Source organism: Mirounga leonina, unplaced genomic scaffold (genome assembly GCF_011800145.1).
Source record: "Mirounga leonina isolate KUSES-001 unplaced genomic scaffold, KU_Mleo_1.0 Mir_127, whole genome shotgun sequence".
NCBI lineage: Eukaryota > Metazoa > Chordata > Mammalia > Carnivora > Phocidae > Mirounga > Mirounga leonina.
The window spans coordinates 53,191,309-53,211,128 of record NW_023270316.1 but is presented as its reverse complement, the minus strand read 5'-3'; the positions used below and the strand labels follow the sequence as shown (position 1 = coordinate 53,211,128).

At 40.8% G+C, this 19,820-nt stretch overlaps 1 protein-coding gene across 2 annotated transcripts in view; it reads left to right on the top strand.

Annotated features, from left to right (window-relative positions):
- Positions 1 to 282: 282 nt before the first annotated feature.
- Positions 283 to 19,820, top strand: part of EPSTI1 (epithelial stromal interaction 1) — an 87,332-nt gene continuing 67,794 nt past the window's right edge. Inside the window, exons 1-2 of one of the 2 annotated variants that reach the window (XM_035003314.1) lie at positions 283 to 574; positions 18,751 to 18,809. In XM_035003314.1, the coding sequence (XP_034859205.1) occupies positions 396 to 574; positions 18,751 to 18,809 (238 nt within the window). In that variant the 5' untranslated portion in view covers positions 283 to 395. The remainder of the gene's footprint in view (positions 575 to 18,750; positions 18,810 to 19,820) is intronic. The other variant, XM_035003313.1, reaches the window with a different exon arrangement.

The window sequence follows — 19,820 nt, the reverse complement described above, 5'->3', positions numbered from 1 at the left end:
CCCTAAAGTATCTTGCAGGATTCTAGGTCCCTTGCGGCTGCTGCTCGCTCACAAGGTGTCGTTGGCTGATGACAGTTGTCTTTACTATGCTCTAAGGTGGTTGTGGGACCGACTCACTGAGAGCGGCCGAGCCAGCTCCCCTCCGCACCCGGGGCCCGGGCGGCCCGGGCGGCGCAGCGGGAGCTGTTACCGGGGATAAGGTCAGAGGGCGCCTGAGGGGAGCGTCGATGGGGAAGTCCTTTGGGGCGGGCGCAGCTGCAGCGGGTAGCGGGAAATCGAAACTCAAGCAGTTAAAACCGCTGCCCCTGCCCCTCGGAATCGCATCTCGAGACTCGCCGAGCGTCCCAGCCCGCCTCGCTCCCGCAGCGGGCGCCGGGACCCGTGGACCCAGAGCTATGTTCACCCGCACTCGGGTGGTGGGCTCCGGGCTCGGCGCCTCTCCCGCCCCCGGCCCGGCCCGGGACCCCCCTGGGCGGCGCCCGGAGCCAGGCAGGCTGCAAGGTCCCAGACGCGGGGTGGAGGCGGCGCCCCCGAGCCCCGCGCAGGAGAGCCCGGGGCTCGCGGGCCAGCGGCTGTAAGTACTTCACGACCTGTTTTGGGGGCGGGAGCCCAGACCTCAAACATACTCACAAGCACTCTCTTGATCACTGGAGTTTGAAACCCCCGGCGCCCAGGAAGAGGGTTTTTGAGAGACTGCAGCCTCATTTGCCTACACGAAAAGCCTTCAGGAATTACTACCTTATAAACTGAGCGTGCCCGTCTGCGGGTCTTTACTAAATGTCTGAGCTCCAGTTCCTTGCAAGAACACTGCTTTCTTGATTCTTGTGCCTGGCTACAGGATTGAAAAGATGTATGTAGAAATCGCTAAGCTTCTTACTAACTTTTCAGGTATCTCCAGAACTCACACTCTTTAACTAGTATGAATTTTTTTTTTTCCTTCCTGTTTTAAAAAATCCGGGCCCTAAATGATGCCAGGGTAGGGGCGGAGAGGAATGTGTTAGGGGGTAGAGGATCCAAATGCTGCCTCTGGGAGCACGCTTGCATCTCAACAAAGTTCCCAGATAAACCACCTCTTAGGACCAGAGCCGTGAGGCTGGGTGAGGTCGAGAGTGGCTGCAGGGTTTCCTGTCCTGGCGTGGGTAGGTGCTCTATGCAAGAACCGTTACAGGTAACTTTTATCTTGGTCTTCGGTTCAGGGTCTCCAGTTGGTACCTCGAAACATTTTGCTATGCCTTGTCAGTGATCCTCTTTCTTCCCAATGGAAGAAAATTCTTTAACACAATAGTGTGGGGTACACAGTGCTTTGGAAGCCCTGCCTCTGTGAACTGGAATTGTCCTGGTGGTCTCATTTTCATTCCCCCCTGTCCATCAACTCTTAGTCACACGAAAGACAAGCTGGTTGCTAAGGAACCGCATATGACCTTAGGACCGGTAAACAGTAGATTTTCTTTCATCCTTAACTTTTGAAAGAATTCATAAGTACTGGGCTTTTAATATTATCCAGCTTAGGGTTACCTTAGATGGGGTGGGTGACCTGGGTGATTTCAGTTAGAGATTGCTTCATTTCTCTCCTTTGCAGAATGAGAGGTGTCCTGCTACAATAGACATTCATTAGTTTCAAGTCATCTACATCTCAGTAAGCTGTAGCATTTAATGTAGTAGAGATCATGGGCATACAGTCTCATGTTGATGATGAACACTCTTTATATGTCTTTTTCTTCTATTAAAGAGCATCTACTTAGATATAACCATTTAGTTGCAAGCTCTTACCAACTCATAAATATTAGTGGTTGCATCTATCTGTTTTTATTTGACTGTAAGTTACCCCAGAATCTTGCTGGATGAAATTGCTCAGAAAAGGGCAGTTTTCTAATTAATTGTCCAGGCCTCAATACCTGAAGACCTCACTGCATACCATTTTGTGATTTTTAAGATTTGCTAATAGACCATTAGAGAGCACATGGAAGAGTTCAGTTAGTTTTCCTGGAACTGATTTATTTATAAAAGATTTATTTGAGAGAGGGAGAGAGAGAGAGAGCGAGAAGGGCAGGGAGAGGGAGAGAAAGTCTCAAGCAGATTCCACACTGAGTGTGGAGCCAGATGGGGATTTGATCCCAGAACCCTGAGATCATGAACTGAGCTGAAACTAAAAGTCAAACGCTTAACCAGCTAAGCCACCCAGGTGCCCCTATTTATTTATTTTTAAAATTGAACCAGTTGCAATAAGTAGAGCATTATAAGAGACATTCCCTTTTAGGTGTTTATTTTTATTTTTAAAGATTTTATTTACTTATTTGACAGAGAGAGAGACAGCGAGAGAGAGAACACAAACAGGGGAAGTGGGAGAGGGAGAAGCAGGCTTCCCGCTGAGCAGGGAGCCCGATGCGGGGCTTGATCCCAGGACCCTGGGATCATGACCTGAGCTGAAGGCAGACGCTTGACTGAGCCACCCAGGCACCCCATCCCTTTTAGATGTTTAATATCTAAGATCCTGTTTGGACCACTCTGAATTCTTACATCTCCATCAATCACTTCTATTTACTGTTTATTCCCACTTGTCTCCTTTAATGGAACTGGAAAACCAAGGAAAATGGTTGCCTGGTAAATAACATCTTAGTAAAATTCACACATGCACTAAAGCCATTAAGAAGGGGGTTTAATTTGGGGCACCTGGGTGGCTCAGTTGGTTAAGCATCTGCTTTTGGCTCAGGTCATGATCCCAAGGTCCTGGGAGAGTCCCACATTGGGCTCCCTGCCCAGGAGGGAGCCTGCTTCTCCCTCTCCTCCCTGCTCATGCTCTCTCTCACTATCTCTGTCTTTCTCTCTCTCAAATAAATAAATAACATCTTAAAAAAAAGGGGGGGGGGAGTTTAATTTATTCATTTTTTAAATTTTTGGAGCGGAATTACAGCCTTTTCTGATGGGAAATAAAGAAAAAGGACGTATTAAGTGCTTAATAAGCTTCATTTGTTCACTTTCAATATGAGCTTATTTATATGATAAAGGATTGAGATTTAACTTTGTATTGTGTGCATCCTTCCATTAATTCATTAGGGAAGCACCAGTGTAGGCATGGGAGCATGGGCTTTGAGGACAGACGCACTTGGGTCCACATTCTAATTCTGCCATTAATTGCTCTCTGAACGTCAACACGGTGCTTAACTACTTTATGCCTTAGTTTCCTCATTGCTTAAAATGAGATAATACCAACCTCTGAGGGTTTCTTTGTTTTTGCATGTGTGTATGCATAAAATGTAACGTCATGCCTAGCGGAAAGGAAATGTCCAGTTAAGTGCTGGGTGCTGAGAGCCTTGAATTCATTTAACAAATGTTTATTGATCAAGTGCCATGCTGTCACCCTGAAGTGGAGTGTTTGTACCTTGTAAAAATACACTGATTTAAAACACCTGCTTACATATAAATTAGGTTTTAAGGCAATCTTTTACAATTTTAAATGACTTCTGAGACTCTCTAATGGACTCTAAGGCAAGGCTGTGTTCTGACTATATTTGGATTTAAGTATTTATAAGTGCTAATTCATATCGGCTTTCCCAATTATTTTTAGTTGGTGATTTTTCTCTTCTCCCTAAATATCATAAGCCATCTATACAGATTTAAAGAGAAAAAAGCTCATATATACTTCAAATCCAAAGTAACACTTTCCCTTTCAATATTTTGATTTTTTTTGGTAAATATCTCATACTCACTTCTATAATTCTAGATAAGTATAAGAATAAAGCGTGGGATGGGGCGCCTGGGTGGCTCAGTTGGTTAAGCGACTGCCTTCGGCTCAGGTCATGATCCTGGAGTCCTGGGATCGAGTCCCGCATCGGGCTCCCTGCTCTGCAGGGAGTCTGCTTCTCCCTCTGACCCTCCTCCCTCTCATGCTCTGTCTCTCATTGTCTCTCTCGCAAATAAATACAATCTTAAAAAAAAAAAAAAATTTAAAGAATAAAGCGTGGGTTTTTCTGGAAGGGGTTTTCACCTGACTTTACCCACTTCTGGGCAATAGGCTCTTATCTGTGATAGCAACACAGGGTTCACTTCATTCAGAGGCTAGCCTATAATCATACCTGGAAGTGGTCCTTTAGCGTGATGCCGTTTAAAGGAAATGAAAAGATATTCTAAAAATGAACCTGTAATGTGGAATTTTGCTATACAGTTTACATCAGATGAACTGAATTTGTATATAAATTAACATATTTGCAGCCTACTGTACACTAAGAACTGAAAGACTTAAGGATGGGCAATAATAATAGCAAACACACGAAATGCTTAGTATGTGAAAGTGCATTGTGTATATTCTCTCTTTCAGGCCTCACAAGAACCATATAAGAGGATCTCTAGCTTTGGATATTTAATTAAAAATTTAGGAACAAATAACTACTCAACAGAAGATAAGCCCTTAGGTAGCTTATAGTCTAATTGAAGGGGCAGACAGTGATTAGATAATTACAGGAATGACTCTTCATATACACTATAAAGGAAAACCAGAGTCTGAGCTAGTCTTGGGAGCCTGAGAAGTGTTCCCAAGAAGTGATGTTCGAGCTGCAATCTACAGGATAATTGGGAGTTGTGTGTTTTTTTGCTAACATCATACATTATTCCAACACCAACCAACTTCAATTCAGTTCGGACACTACCCCGAGTTAGCACAGACCCCAAGGATTAGGGCCCAGTCTCACAAGACTGCCCCTGTTTCAGACACCAGCCACAAATGGGGTCCCCAAACTACCCACACTTCTGCCTGACCGACTACAAATGTGGGTGTTTCCATGACCTCTCCTCCCCCAGTTTGATAATTCATTAGAACAAATCACAGGGGGCGCCTGGGTGGCTCAGTCGTTAAGGGTCTGCCTTCGGCTCAGGTCATGATTCCAGGGTCCTGGGATCGAGTCCCGCATTGGGCAAGGAGCCTGCTTCTCCCTCTCCCACTCCCACTCCCACTCCCCCTGCTTGTGTTCCCCTCTCTCGCTGTGTCTTTCTCTGTCAAATAAATAAAATCTTTAAAAAAAAAAAAAAATCACAGAAATCATGGGAACTCCTATACTTACGATTACTGTTTTATTATAAAGGGTACAACTTAGGAATAGCCAAATAGAAGAGATGCATAGGGCAAGATATGGGGGTGGGGTGTTGCCCAGAACTGCCATACCCTGTCTGGGTGGGCCACCCTCTCAGCACTTTGATGTGCTCACCAATCTAGAAGGTCCTCAGTCCTTATTCAAGAATATTTATTCCAGCTTCATTACACAGGCATAATTGATTAAAGCATTGGCCACTGAGTTCATCACTGAACTCAATCTCTAGCTCCTCTCCCCTCCCCAGAGCTGTCAGAGGGGCAGACCTGAACGTTGTAACCCTCTAAGCATATGGTTGGTTTTCCTGGCAAATAGCTTCCATCCTAAAGCATTCTGGGGTCATCTCATTAGCATACAATCAACACTCTTATCACTTGGAATCCCAAGGATTTTTGGAGTTCTGTGCCAGGAACCAGGGACAAAGACTAAGTTTTTACATTTTGTGATGCCCCAGGAGTTTATATAGCCTCTGTGGCAGCCAGGGAAACTTGCTCTCCAGATCTCCTTCAAAAGAACTTACTGTGGGAAGCACAGTCCACTGACGGCCCCAGCTGCAACCCCTTTGTCTCTTATACCCGTTGTACTGGGAACACACTGATTCTGCATTCTTCCAGCCAGTGTCTGAACATTCCGGGGTGCTAGTGTCAGCCTAGTCCCGGCCCAGGTGGGACTCCTCTACTGGGCAACTTTGGCCAGAAGATTCCCATAGACACATCACACCCCTGATTACAATAGCTTAGACACTACATCTGTTGAAGTGCTATGTAACTGTACTGGGGAAACCCACTCCTTTTTCTTATTTCCTCCCTTTGGGGCTCCGGTTTCCTTATTTCCCTACTCAAACTTCAAAACTTTTCCCAGTTTGCTGTGCTCCAGGGAAGGGAATAACCCTGGTAACTGATCCTTTTCTTTCCCTTCATCCTCAAAGTCTCAAGGGACAGTGAAGGGAGAATAAAGATGGCTTGGTAAGACCACTTATTAATGGCCAATTCCCAATTTCTCTCTTTTCCTCTTCAAGAACACTGTGTTACATTAGTATTAAGTATTTTATACATAGAAGGTGGGATATAAAGTGGAATATATGATAACATCATTAAGTTATTGTGTTCAATTTCCGTGAACATCACTATGTAATAATCGTTGAGTATATTCTGAGTCCTGAAGTATAATATCTTATGTCCAAGACAGATCATCAAAAACTTCTTAGGTCATTCTTGATTCACCTCATTTCAATCCGAACTAGCCACATAAAATAGTCTTAAATGAAGTGCAAGTTTTTACAAACTTATGAGAGCCTATAAGAACTGCTTTCACTATTTCTTTTTCACTGCAATGCCCCAGAGTTCTCTTCTGAATCCTCATATGAGTGTGAGAAAATAAGCTTTTGCCTATAGATGTTAAATGGCATGAAAGCATCTGGCTATCACTCCTCCCTGGGGCTAGTGAGCTGAATAATGTCGAATTTCCTTTTAGTGCTATAAAATAATAGTACATAGGAAGAGAAAAATCTATGATTGATTCTGATGAGTAATCTTCTTGACAGCTTAATATAGATGGCTATTCATTAGAGGACTATAACTCAATCTTCAGACAAGGCTCATAAGCATTCAGAAAGTCTGTAAAACAACAGATAGTGTTTAACTCTTAATGATAATTATGTGGCTCGATGAGCTTCTTAGGTGTCTCAGTGATTACTATATTCTACTAGCAACCTAATCAGTAGAACTCTGCCTATTTGACTTATTTTTGAAATGAAAAATGTGGCAAAGCATACCAATACTGTAGTAGCTTAAAGTCAATTACTTGTGACCTAGAATAGTCAAACTGGGTACCCCGAGAGAATAAAACCAAAATAACAATCAATAGCTGGAACTCTTACATCTTGGACTCTTAACCATGTGCTAGACCTTGTACTACACATGTCATGTAATTCCTTTTTCTCATCACAATAAACACTTGGCCACTTTACAGTTGAAGAAACTGAGTCTTGAGAGATTAAATGATTTCCCAAGGTCTCACGGCTTTCTTTAAATGCTAGAACCAGCACTCCAACCTAAGTCTATCTACCAAAGTCCAGATCCTGAAATGAGATGGAGCTGGAGGGAGGAAGTGGCAGTATAGCTGGCTCAGTTCCCATCAGTCGTCATTATTTTCACATCAAGAAAATAGAAATTCTATAGGCTAAAGGGAGTGATGCTATAGAAACAGTGATGTGACATTTACAGCTTTAAAATTCTTTGGATAGAGAAGTAGTTTACAAGAGTCAAGTTTCTGTGGGGATTCTCTTGTCTCTGCTGCTTTTCTTTTCTTTTTTTTTTTTTTTAAAGATTTATTTATTTGACAGAGAGAGATAGCGAGAGAAGGAACACAAGCAAGGGGAGTGGGAGAGGGAGAAGCAGGCTTCCTGCAGCGCAGGGAGCCCGATGTGGGGCTCGATCCCAGGACCCTGGGATCATGACCCGAGCCGAAGGCAGACGCTTAACGACTGAGCCACCCAGGTGCCCCTCTGCTGCTTTTCTTAAATGACAGTTTGGCGGGCTTGAACAATTCTCTCACCATCCCCTCACCATCCCTGTTTATGAGCAACCTAAACAACACCCCGCCTCCTGGTGATCTTTCAGACTTCTGACCATAGGCCAGAGTAAGCAATTCATTTCACATTCATGATATTGGACATGTGTGGGTATATATGAGTTTATATATAGCAGAAAAAAAATTCACAGCTCTCACCCTTACTGTGTGTGATGCACTCTGACATTTTCTACTCTCGTTCATTAAAAATAAACCCATTAAATTGGTTTTATGACCCATTAGTGGGTTACATGTATGGTGTGAAAAAACATAGCTCTGTGCATGGCAGAAGAGATTGCTGGAGTGGATGGAAAGAAAAGACATTTTGGTTTGCTTAGGTCGCATTTATCTTCCTGTTTATACAGGAGGGTAGAAATTATGGTTCTGTTTAGAACGAATTTCCAACTTTTCTGTACTAGATTTCACTCCTCTGTATGGAATGCATTTGCAGTTTGCCAAGTCTTAGGGAGCAATCATTTTTGCTCAAATACAATATCAAAAATGAGTGGGCATTTCTCAAAAAGTCTTTGACAGCTGAAACAGTGAAACAATAAATCAACAGGATGATGAAAGCATGAAAAAACATAATACCTATAATAATCAGTAGAAGCATAGCAGAAATGAGAAAAAAGAAACTTAGTTCAATTACCCAGTAAGGTTATTTAATTCAAAGTCAGTAGAGTGCTGTAAGGTTTTACATATTGTTAAGGTTAATTGCATCTATTCCGAATCTATTTGAATCTGAAACAAAAGCTTAACAGGAAAAAAATCATCAAAGGGAGAAGACTGCATTTGAAGGGTCTGTTCTATATCAGAGAATCAGCTAATGATGATCTTCCTTTGTTCTGTAATGTTTGTAATCCCCCCCCCAAAAATGAACACTTAAAAGGCAATCCATTAGAGTCCTATAGAAAAACTAAAGACATTGATCATCATTAAAACTCAAGGGCTAGTATGGCCCAGTGTTTGTTTTACTGTGGCGCCAGAGAGAGTGGAAATCCTGTACTACCTAATCTTGTAAGAAAATCTGAGCCCCTGCTTGAAGTCTTTATTTTAAATATTTCCTCATTAAAAATCTTCAGAATATTTTCCCTGATTGTAAAAGTAAAGTTATATCTGCTTGTTATAAAAACCCAAACATTACAAAAATAATATAGAAAGTAAAAGTCCCCTGCAATTCTAATCCTTAGAAATAAACAGTTCAAATAGTTTGATATGAAGACATCTTTATTTTTAAAGTGTAAATGTGCTCATTGATTCTTTATGCCAAGTAGAAAGTCTTAGAGCCATTATACTTTTTGATTTCAATTGCCAATAGAAGGTGACAGGCAGGAGAAGATATGTTCTTTTTCTAATCTTTATTTTAAAGTGTGATTGCTCGCTATCCTATAGGCAGATACTATTTTCACATTGGTTTATTATTTAACTGTGCAAGGAAACAACTCTTGTTCTAACAGTGGACTCTTAGATAATATCTTTTATGTAGTACTCTTCCCCAGAATATTTGACCTGAACATGTAATCATGAATAAATCATTTTCTCAAATCCAGATTGTGAGGTGTTCTATAAATTCTCTAAGACAATTTACCTGGTGGGGCACCTGGGTGGCTCAGTCGTTGGGCGTCTGCCTTCGGCTCAGGTCATGGTCCCAGGGTCCTGGGATCGAGCCCCGCGTTGGGCTTCCTGCTCCGTGGGAAGCCTGCTTCTCCCTCTCCACTCCCCCTGCTTGTGTTCCCTCTCTCGCTGTGTCTCTCTGTCAAATAAATAAATTCTTTAAAAAAAAAAAAAAAGACAGTTTACCTGGTGTATTGGTCAGGGTTCTCCAGAGAAACAGAACTAAGAGATTATATATTTGTATACAGACCCAAATATATACAATATATATTTGTATATATATAATCTAATATATAATATATATGCATATATAAAAGTACATATTATAAAGAGATTATAATAAATATTATATATAATATTTTAAAATATATATTATAAATCATTTTAGAATTATATAAATATATAGTATATTTTTATATATAAAGAGATTATTATTTCATATATATACATAAAGAAATTTATTTAAGGCTATAAGGTATTGGCTCACATAATTATGAAGGCTGGGAAGTCCCATGATCTGTCATGTGCAAGCTAGAGACCTAGGAAAGCCAGTGTGAAGCTCCAAAGCCTAAAAGCAGGAGAGCCCATGGTGTACCTTCCCTTCTAAGTGTGGAGGCCCGAGAACCAGGAGCACCAAGGGCAGAAGATTGATGTCTCAGGTCAGCCAATCAGGTCAACATTGGTTTCGACCTTCCTCTGCCTCCTTTGTTCTGCTGAGGCCGTCACTGGTTTGGATGATGCCCACCCACAATGGGAAGGGCCACCTGCTTTACTCAGACCATGGATTCTAATGCTTACATTTTTCAGAAACATCCTCACAGATGCACCCAGAAATCACGTTTAGCCAGGGTACCCTGTTGCCTGGTCAGGCTGACCCAGAAATTAACCATCACACCTGGACTCTCCAGAAATGTTAGTCATGAAAGGTAGGAAAAAGTCAAGGAAATGGTCCTGGATCACTGAAGTCTATAGAGACATGTCAAACAACAGGCATGTGTAATCTGTGATTGGATCCAGGATGCGGTCAGGGTAGGGAAGAATATTCTAAACATTGGAACCATTTAGAAATTTGAATATAGAATAAATATATATTAATATATTTATTAATATAATATATTAATAATATATTATGATAGTTTTTTTTTTTAAACCTGTAAGTAGGGGAATGTCTTTGTTCTGTTTTTTTTTTTTAAAGATTATTTACTTGACAGAGACACAGCGAGAGAGGGAACAAAAGCAGGGGGAGTGGGAGAGGGAGAAGCAGGCTTCCTGCTGAGCAGGGAGCCCAATACAGGGCTCGATCCCAGAACCCTGGGACCATTACCTGAGCCGAAGGCAGACGCTTAATGACTGAGCCACCCAGGCGTCCCGGGAATGTCTTTGTTCTTAAGAGATACATGCTGACGTGTTCAGGGTTATGTTACTGACTCTGCAGCTTACTTTCATATGATTCAGAAAAAACAAAGATGAGGAAAGTGAAAGAAGTGTGGCCAACCATTTACCAATTGGTAAATATAGGTAAATAGTATATGGGTTTTCATTTTACTAATATTTTAATTTTGCTTGTAGGCTTAAATTTTAAGATAAAAAATTGGGGAAAAATAATTTCAGATCATATTCTAAAGTTCATTGTGCCTCTCTTTTCCTTTATTCTTTTGGAATCTGGAGAATTTAAAAGGAAGTTTGTCATGGAGCTGTATGCTTAAGATTTGTACAGTTTGTCCTAACTATATTATAGCTCAATAAATAATTTAGGGAAAAAACCTGGGCTCAGAACCTTGTTATCTTTTACAGAAGACTATTTGCTAATCTTTAATGAACTATTTGTCAACACCACTTTGTTTCATGCAGTGGTCTTATTACTCCTAAGACACAGATTGAAGAAAAGAATCAGGAACTAGGATATAGATGTTAGAGAACAATGCCAGAACCAGGGTTGTAAAAAGACAATTAGAAAAACTAAATCGTATACATTGTGGAAGAAGATGGAGCAAAGAAATTCAGTCACAGCATGAAAAAGGAGATGTACTGTGATTTTGGGCTAGGTGTTATTACATATGGTGAAAGAGGTGGCATATATATGTTATACATAATTCTCATATTACAATTACATATAATAGATATCTGCAAATAGGTATCTTAAGCATAGATGGCTTTATTTGTTTCTCACCTATGAAATAAGTCTGAAGGTAGTTAGTCTAGGGGTGATGTAGTACAAATAGCAGGCAACCATAACAGAACATTTATTTTCTAACATTGTTCTTTTTTTTTTTTTAAAGATTTATTTATTGGGGCACCTGGGTGGCTCAGTTGGTTAAGCGACTGCCTTCAGCTCAGGTCATGATCTTGGAGTCCCTGGATCAAGTCCCGCATCAGGCTCTCTGCTTGTCAGGGAGTCTGCTTCTCCCTCTGACCCTCCCCCCTCTCATGTGCTTTCTCTCTCTCTCTCATTCTCTCTCTCTCTCAAATAATGAGAGAGAGAGAAAGTACATGAGGGGGGGAGGGTTAGAGGGAGAAGCAGGCTCCTCGCTGAGCAGGGTGCCCGATGCGGGACTCGATCCAGGGACTCCCAAGATCATGACCTGAGCTGAAGGCAGTTGCTTAACCAACTGAGCCACCCAGGTGCCCCTATTTTCTAACATTGTTCTAAGGACTTTGTATCTGTACTCTAAGATGTAGATAGCTGTTATCCCCATTTCATAGGTGAAAAAATAGAAAAACTTAGTAAGTTGCTCAAAATTGTAGTTAGAAAATAACAGAATTAAGGTTTAAAACCAGGCAACTTGGCAATAGATTACCACTAATGTGGTGGTTTTATAGTCACAGGGCACCAGATGGCTTTTGTCCTTCTGCCATTTCTCACACATGTCTTCTGTATTCAAGTTGCCTCATTGACCAAGATAGCTGCTTGAGCACCAGCTACCACTTCAGTCTTCCACGAAGACTGGAAAGCAACAGAAAAGCCTTTCCTCTCTGTCCCCATCTAAAGGAGCTTTCCTAGAAATCCTTCTATATAGCTTCCACCTACATTTCAATTTCCCAAACTTAATAACACGGTCATACCTAGCTATGAAAAAGGTTGTGGACTGTAGTCTTTTAATTGGGTACATTGTCAACCTGAATAATATAAAGGTGCCATTAGAAGAAGAAGGTGAAAATGAATGGTTGGGTAGAGTCAGCATTTTTCCTAGTTTGAGAATTGAGGAGAGTCAAACATAAGAGCAGACCTTAATCATTCAAACTGTTTCTGGGATTTCAGAAATGCAAATGGGATATCTCAGGAAGAAAAATTTAAATGTAGTCCACATTCCTGTTCAGAGTATTGATTTTAGAGGACTATTAGAGTTATCTTCTGGATAATATTCTGCGCAAAGCTTTATTTTTTTGCTTTGTACATCCTGCAGGTTTGTTTATAATAGTGAACAATTGAAACAACTGAAATAGTTAAGTGAGAGGTTATATTATGCTGCATCCATGTTCTGAAGTATTATGTAGCCATTTAATATTAAGCTTGTTACATGAATAGTTGGGAAAACCACTTATAACTGAAGACATAAAATTGGACTTAAGATATGATTGCAGCAGTGTAATAATAGGTACAGAATATAGATTGGACTGAAATTCACTCAAATAAAAGTAATCGTGGGGGTGCCTGGGTGGCTCAGTCGGTGAAGCATCTGCCTTTGGTGCAGGGTCTTGGGATTGAGCCCCGCATCAGGGTCCTTGCTCCGCGGGGAGCCTTCTTCTCCCTCTCCCTCTGCCTGCTGCTTCCCCTGCTTCTGCTCTCTATCAAATAAATAAATAAAATCCTAAAAAAAAAAAAGTAATTGTGATCTCTGAGGGGTGGTATTATGAGCGACTTTTCAATATTTAAAAAATATATTTTTGTGCATTTTCATCTATAAGCATGTTTCTTTGAAAATCAAAATCAGAAATAAAAGATGAATTTTGTTTTTAAATGTTCTATGCAGAGATTTAGATATAAATCCCTCATGCCTTATATTTCTGGTTTTGTCCTTTAAGTTATAGATAATCTTGAGGAGCAATGCTTAAGACACGTGGACATAATCAGATCTTAGTCTATTAATAATAATAATAGAAAATGGGGACACCTGGATGGCTCAGTCAGTTAAGCATCTGCCTTCGGCTCAGGTCATGATCTCAGGGTCCTGGGATCGAGCCCCACATAGGGCTCCTTGCTCAGTGGGGAGCCTGCTTCTCTCTCTCCCTCTTCCCCTCCCTGCCACTTGTGTATGCTCTCTCTCTCTTTCACAAATAAATAAATAAATAAATAAATAAATAAATAAATAAATAAATAATATATATATATATATATATATATACACACACATATATATAAAGAAAATGTACAACCATTGGTAAATATGTGGGTTTTATGCAAATGCAAATTTCCTTGTCACTAAGCTATTCTTAAAAGAATGTTTATCCTGAATATTCTCTTGTTGGAAAAGACCGTCCTGCTTGGGCCTCTTCCAACTTGTATGTCTTGCTGGGTGTGCCAAGACAGCACACCAGACCATTTTTTCATCTGGACTATTCCTCAAGGTTGGAAACCTTGAGAGATGAGGTAAGCTTTCCCCAGAATGAAGACCAGGCTTGCTTACTACCTGCTGTAAAAATAGTGGATTCCTCAGCTGTGTTCCTCACCTGCCATGCAAACATGCTGTGTGTGCAGCATCTATCATGTTACCTCCAAAAGACATGGGGCCAGAGAGAACAGACGTAAATATACTGATGCTCATGCTATGTGCTGTGCCATGAGTAATAAAGTCTTCGTTTCTGACCCAGGAGTCTCATGGCTTTTGCCAGTATCTATGAAACAGTAACAGGCCCACTATTAGGCTAAGGGTAGCTTGTTAGGTTAAGGTTAGTTTGCAAGTGATAATTTGGAGCTGAAATACATGCCAAACCGTGTGGCCTAGTGTAGGGTTACCTCCACCCGAAAGAAGGGGCACATTTTTCTAATTTGCATAAACTTACCACATCTCACTAAGTCATGAGCCTACATAGGGGTGCTGGGATGGATGGATGTGTTTATATATACCTCTTTAGACTTTCCATGAAGTTATCCTATGAACAAAGGTACTGATGACCTGTGATCCCTTGTTTATCTTTTCCCCCTGGGTGTCTGTTCAGCCCTCGGGGGTTCTATTCAACTGTCCAACAGAAGCTGTGAATTAAAGAACTGACCTGCTTCACATCAGCCTCTTGGATGTGTAGACAATGTTTTGGACTCTGCAGATTCTGCGACCAAAGAGAATCCATGAGCCCTTCCACACTGGAGTTGTGGAATGCTGGGTCAGAGTTGGTGTAATAGGTTTAGTGGTTAAGGATGATTTGCTCAGCCTGATCTTGTCATTTTTTGTTTTTCTTGGGAATATGGTCTGTTTATAAAAGAACTTCTGGCAACCTGAATGCGTCAAAAGTTTTCACTCATTTTGGCTAAAAGCAGTAGGCTTCAGATGTCCATATTAAGGTCATAAAGCAAAAACCAATATGGAAAGCCATAGCTAGAAAATAAATTTCTATCCAGTGCTTTTGATTAACCCCAAAATCCTTGTTTTTCAAATTCATGCAAGGTTAAGATTTTCTTGAACTATGAAAATCTCAAACTAATTTTTTTTTTTTTTGTAGGATGGTAGACTACATGTCTACTATTCTGCTTGGAAAGATCTATTTGTTACTTAATCTTCTACCTCTTTCTGAATTTTTGCTCTTGACTACGTTTCTTTTTCAGTCAAACCACTGTTGTTCCTAATTAGAAATTTAAATTACATCTGCTGCAGTTTGTACACACCAGGGGATATATTTATGTAATACTTTTAGCCAGCCAAGATATTTTTCATAACTTTAGCATAACATTTTTTCATAAAGTGCTTATTGATGAGACGTTGTAAAAATTGTGCAAGAATGGACACAAGAGAAGCAGTTGTGTAGCTCAGGAGAGACCTCACAGGAAAAACATTCCTTAAATATATTTTTCTTTTATATATTTATTTATTTTTTATGGTGCAGGAACACATTTTCTTGCGCTATTCTTTATATATTCTCCCTTAGTATGTCTCATGGGTGTGTGCTGTTGGAAAATGAAAATAATCTTACACATTGTGATATTTCATTAAATTTCAATGAGGCAATTACGGAAACTCATTTTCAAAGATATACATTTATTTCAGTGACTTGAATGTTGCTTAATCAGGAAATGCCCAGAATACTAAATATAGGTAGGTTGGGCTTGTCTAGATCAGCGTCTTTGAGAGTCAGATTGTTGAAAGGGAAGATATGCAGGTTAAAACAGCAGAGGCCCTTGCTGTGGGTGGAAACTAATTGGCTGAAAACATGAATAAATTATACTTGTTATTCATGTCAAGAGCAAGAGAGGAGAGGAGGGACGGATATTTGTATCTACCAAGGCCTTATTTCTGCCACATGATAAAAAAAAAAAAAGATCCTTAGATGTAGGCTCCTCTTCCTATGTAGCAAGTCAGAGGAATAGAAGCTCAATTTCTTGCCATGGCTTTCTTCTGAATATTATGTTTCAGATTTGGCATGTTCAGCCAAGAAAATGTTACTAAGAAGGTTGCTAAGGAATTCTGTAACATGGAACATTTATTCCTCGGACCTCTGTCCTTGAGCCTGGGGTTGTGTTAAAATGCTTTCAATTAAAAGGCTCTGAATTTAGGGTTGGATAGTTCTTTCCCTCTTTTCATGGTCCTTCACTGTGTCTGGGTACTTGTAGGCTACACGTATTACAATAGATTGACTGCAGTTCTAGTCCTAAAACTAAAGATTATGGTATGATGTTATCAGACTTAAACGTCTCCAGATTAGATATTGTAGAGTAAGATCTTTTACAAACGGATTGATGTTTCTTTCCAAATCTTTCACAAAATTTGCATACGGGAGGCCTATGGAACTTGGAAAATTTTCTTTGAAGCATCTGTTAGTAAAGTCCTACCAAAGAAACACTTCTTGTGCCATTTGGGATCCTGTCTTTTAAACTTCAGCTTGCTATACCTCTCTAAAGATTTCTACACCCCTGGGGCCTCTGTGACGCTCCCCCACCTTGGATCTCTACTTAACATCATCCTACTCTGACACTTGTTTGGGTATTCTTTTTTTTTTTTTTAAGATTTTATTTATTTATTTGACAGAGAGAGAGACAGCGAGAGAGGGAACACGAGCAGGAGGAGTGGGAGAGGGAGAAGCAGGCCTCCTGCTGAGCAGGGAGCCCGATGTGGGGCTCGATCCCAGGACCCTGGGATCATGACCTGAGCCGAAGGCAGATGCTTAACGACTGAGCCACCCAGGCGCCCCTTGTTTGGGTATTCTTGTGGGGTGCTCCTGTGGCTTCATAAATTGTTCCAAACTAAAGTCTAAGCTCCGTTAAAGTGGTTGGTGTCTGTTTTTCCGTATTTCCCCTCACTCTTCAAAAGCCCCTTAACACAAGTCCATAAATAGGTGCTCTAGTTAAGTAGATTACTCTGGAAGTCTATCAAGAGGGTGCGATAAATGACAATCATACTGTATGCTTTCTGTATTGAGCCGAAGAGTTAGCCGCAGATGCGCAATAGGTCTAAGACAAAAGTCCTGGGTTTGAGTCTAGCACCATCACTTAATTAACCTCGTGACCTTTGGCAGATGATTTAATGTCTATGTCTTTATCAGCGATTTAATCCCTAAATTCCCTTAAGTCCAAGGGTTTGAGGATAACTTGATTGATCGAGAGCAACGGTTCTCACAGTGTGAGAACAGGGACATTCCCCGGGAACAGTTAAAAATGCAAGTTCTCCAACCCCACCTCAGACCTCCTGAATCAGGAACTCTGCGCTTCAACAGACCCTCCAGGTGATTGAGGCATGCTGAAGTTTGAGAACTAATGATCTTTGTAGAGTCAAATCCCTGGTATGGCGAGAAGCTCTGTATCATAATGTTAGTGGACATTGAGGATTATGCAGTCATGTCACGGCTGGCATTTAAATCTAGTGCCTGTGTTTCATCTTTAAGGCTCTGTACAACGGCTCACCACTGCATCATAGTCAAGTGTGCAGCTATTACCCACAGAATTGCAGCTCCCAAGCTCCTATGAACTGCTGGCAATTGAGGAGTGAAAAATCTTTCTAAGGTGAACAAAGAATATGCAATGGACAAGGGATTAATTTCCAATAGCAGCCTCCTAATTTTGTATTCATAACGTCGTATGCATGGTGAGGCTACCAATGCAATGTCTGTATATCAATACATTAGGTAATTGGGCATCTTGCAGCCCCATTTGCATGCAAAGGTGGTTGTACACTTCCCATTTACAAGTCTAAAATTAAAGCCCAGTTTGAAGCAGGCTGAAGTCTTGCCGCTAGGAAAATAATGAGATAAGGAAGAAATGACTTCTGTTAATCAGCACTTTGGCCTCTACTGTTCAGTCTTTGCTAATTTGTCCTTTGAAATTGTACATTCTGCGTTGAAGAGACAGAATTCTAAGAGTATCTGGGTTTTTTTTTTTTTTTAAACCCTACGTTTATAAGCTGATAGTGTTTATCCATAGCATTTCCCCTAAAACTGGACCCACACATATGTTGCAATCTGTTGCTGCCCTAGATTTCTGCTCTGTGAAGTATTTGTACTCTTGTGGGACTACATGCATCATCTCAAAGAAGAGCAACCCCCCCCCCCACAGATTTACAGACTGGGTCTGTGGCATCATTTCATTTTAGTTCAGCCCACATTCATCAAGCAGCTACTTTGTGCCACGTATCGTGCCAGAGGCTGGGTGTGTACAGATCAGTCAAGTTTCTGGGTTCTCAAAAGCTCACAATATTTTCACAGCTTCCTGGTATCTCAGTGTTGCGTATTTTTGCTTAAACGAAGTCTTCCCAGATCCCCACCCCATGAATTAAAGTGTTTCAAGCATCCTTCTCTGATTATGTTCTACCTGTGTCCCCAGGAGACAAGGGGACCTAGTGGACCCATGCCTGGAAGAGTCAAAGCCCCAAAGCATAAGATTATGGCCAGAGGGCCACTCATGAAGAGAAGGTGGCTGCTTTGCAAATGGCCTATATTTCCAGGTGGCAGGAACAAAGAATGCAGGAGTGTTTTCTGTACCCCAGTGTGGGTCACAATGGCAGAGAATGCCCATCTAAAGCCCTTTCAAAGGGGCTTGCCCACGAATGCCACCTGGAGGAACAATGGATCCCTACAAAGACAGTTTACCAAGAGCCAACTGTGAGGCAGTCACTGTCCGTCTTCACCAGCTGCTTTATATTTCCATTTTTGGCCATGTGCGTTTGTTTTACTTTGTCAACTAGATTCTAAGCTCCCAGAGAACAGAGCTGCGTCTTAAGAAGATTATCTTCCATGGTACCTATTTGATGGTGACGATCATAAATATATAAGCAGGAAGACTGCCTGGAGGTTTATATACATTAGTAGTTTCTCGTGGTAATCAATGTTTTTCTCTTCATTCCAGCCCAGGTGCATATACTGTCATAGCACCAAATGAAAACCGAAGAAATCAGATACAAAGGAGTACGTATATTTATTCAATCGACATTCAGAACTCTTCTCATCTTCTTATAGAGCAGGATTGGTTTACTTAGGTTTGTAGTATTTTTATGTTCTCATTTGTATAGACTTACCAGATCTTATCAAGTTTTTTTTTTCTTTTTTAACTTTAGCTGCTTTAATTATACCTTTTAAAATTATTCTATTGTTGGTGCTTCTAAATTTGTTTCTCTATGTTAATAGCAGAACTCATAGTGCAATTGTAAATCTCAAATTTCCATTGGCCTAAACTTTTTCACATCTATTGTCCATAAATCTATCTAATTCCCAGGAAATTGGCCTGAGTGCAGATACTTTTACAGGACTACGAACACTTGTGGAGCAGATGAATTATATATGAAATAGATCATGACCTAATTTGTCCCTTTCTTGATCTGTCCTGCCCCATCCCTTCTTAATAGAATTTTTCTTTAACTTCTGTGCTCCCGTAATTTTGTAAGTATCAGAGTCTACCCTAAGCTGTTTTTATTTGTGTACCTCAGTTTCCTTGTAAGATTACAAGCTGTTTGAGGGCAGGGACTACACCTTACTCATTTTTGTGTTCCTTGTACCTAGTGGGTGTGTAACATATTTGGCTGAAATTATATGGTAAAATAAATGCTGGCATTTAAAGTTACAGCATTATACCTTAGAGGTGGATGGAGAACTGAAGTTCCACTAGTTCACGAAGAAGTTATGAGGCTTGTTCAAGTCAAACTGTGGGGCTAGCCCTGACGTTCTGTGCTCTCCTTTATTAGATCTTGGTAGGAAATTTAATATTGTGGCTGAGAATGGACCTACAGCCACAACAGGAAAGCAGGTCTCTAAATTAGAGACTTGGGTCTCCAGCAGACAGGTAGCCCCCTGGGTGGTACACCTCCATCAGTGCTGAATACAATAATCACAACTATGCAGAGTGATGGTGGGTACTGCCGCAGGTGACCAGCGGAATCCTTAAAAGATTTTAAGGATTTTAAGCATTTTACAAGCTTTTGA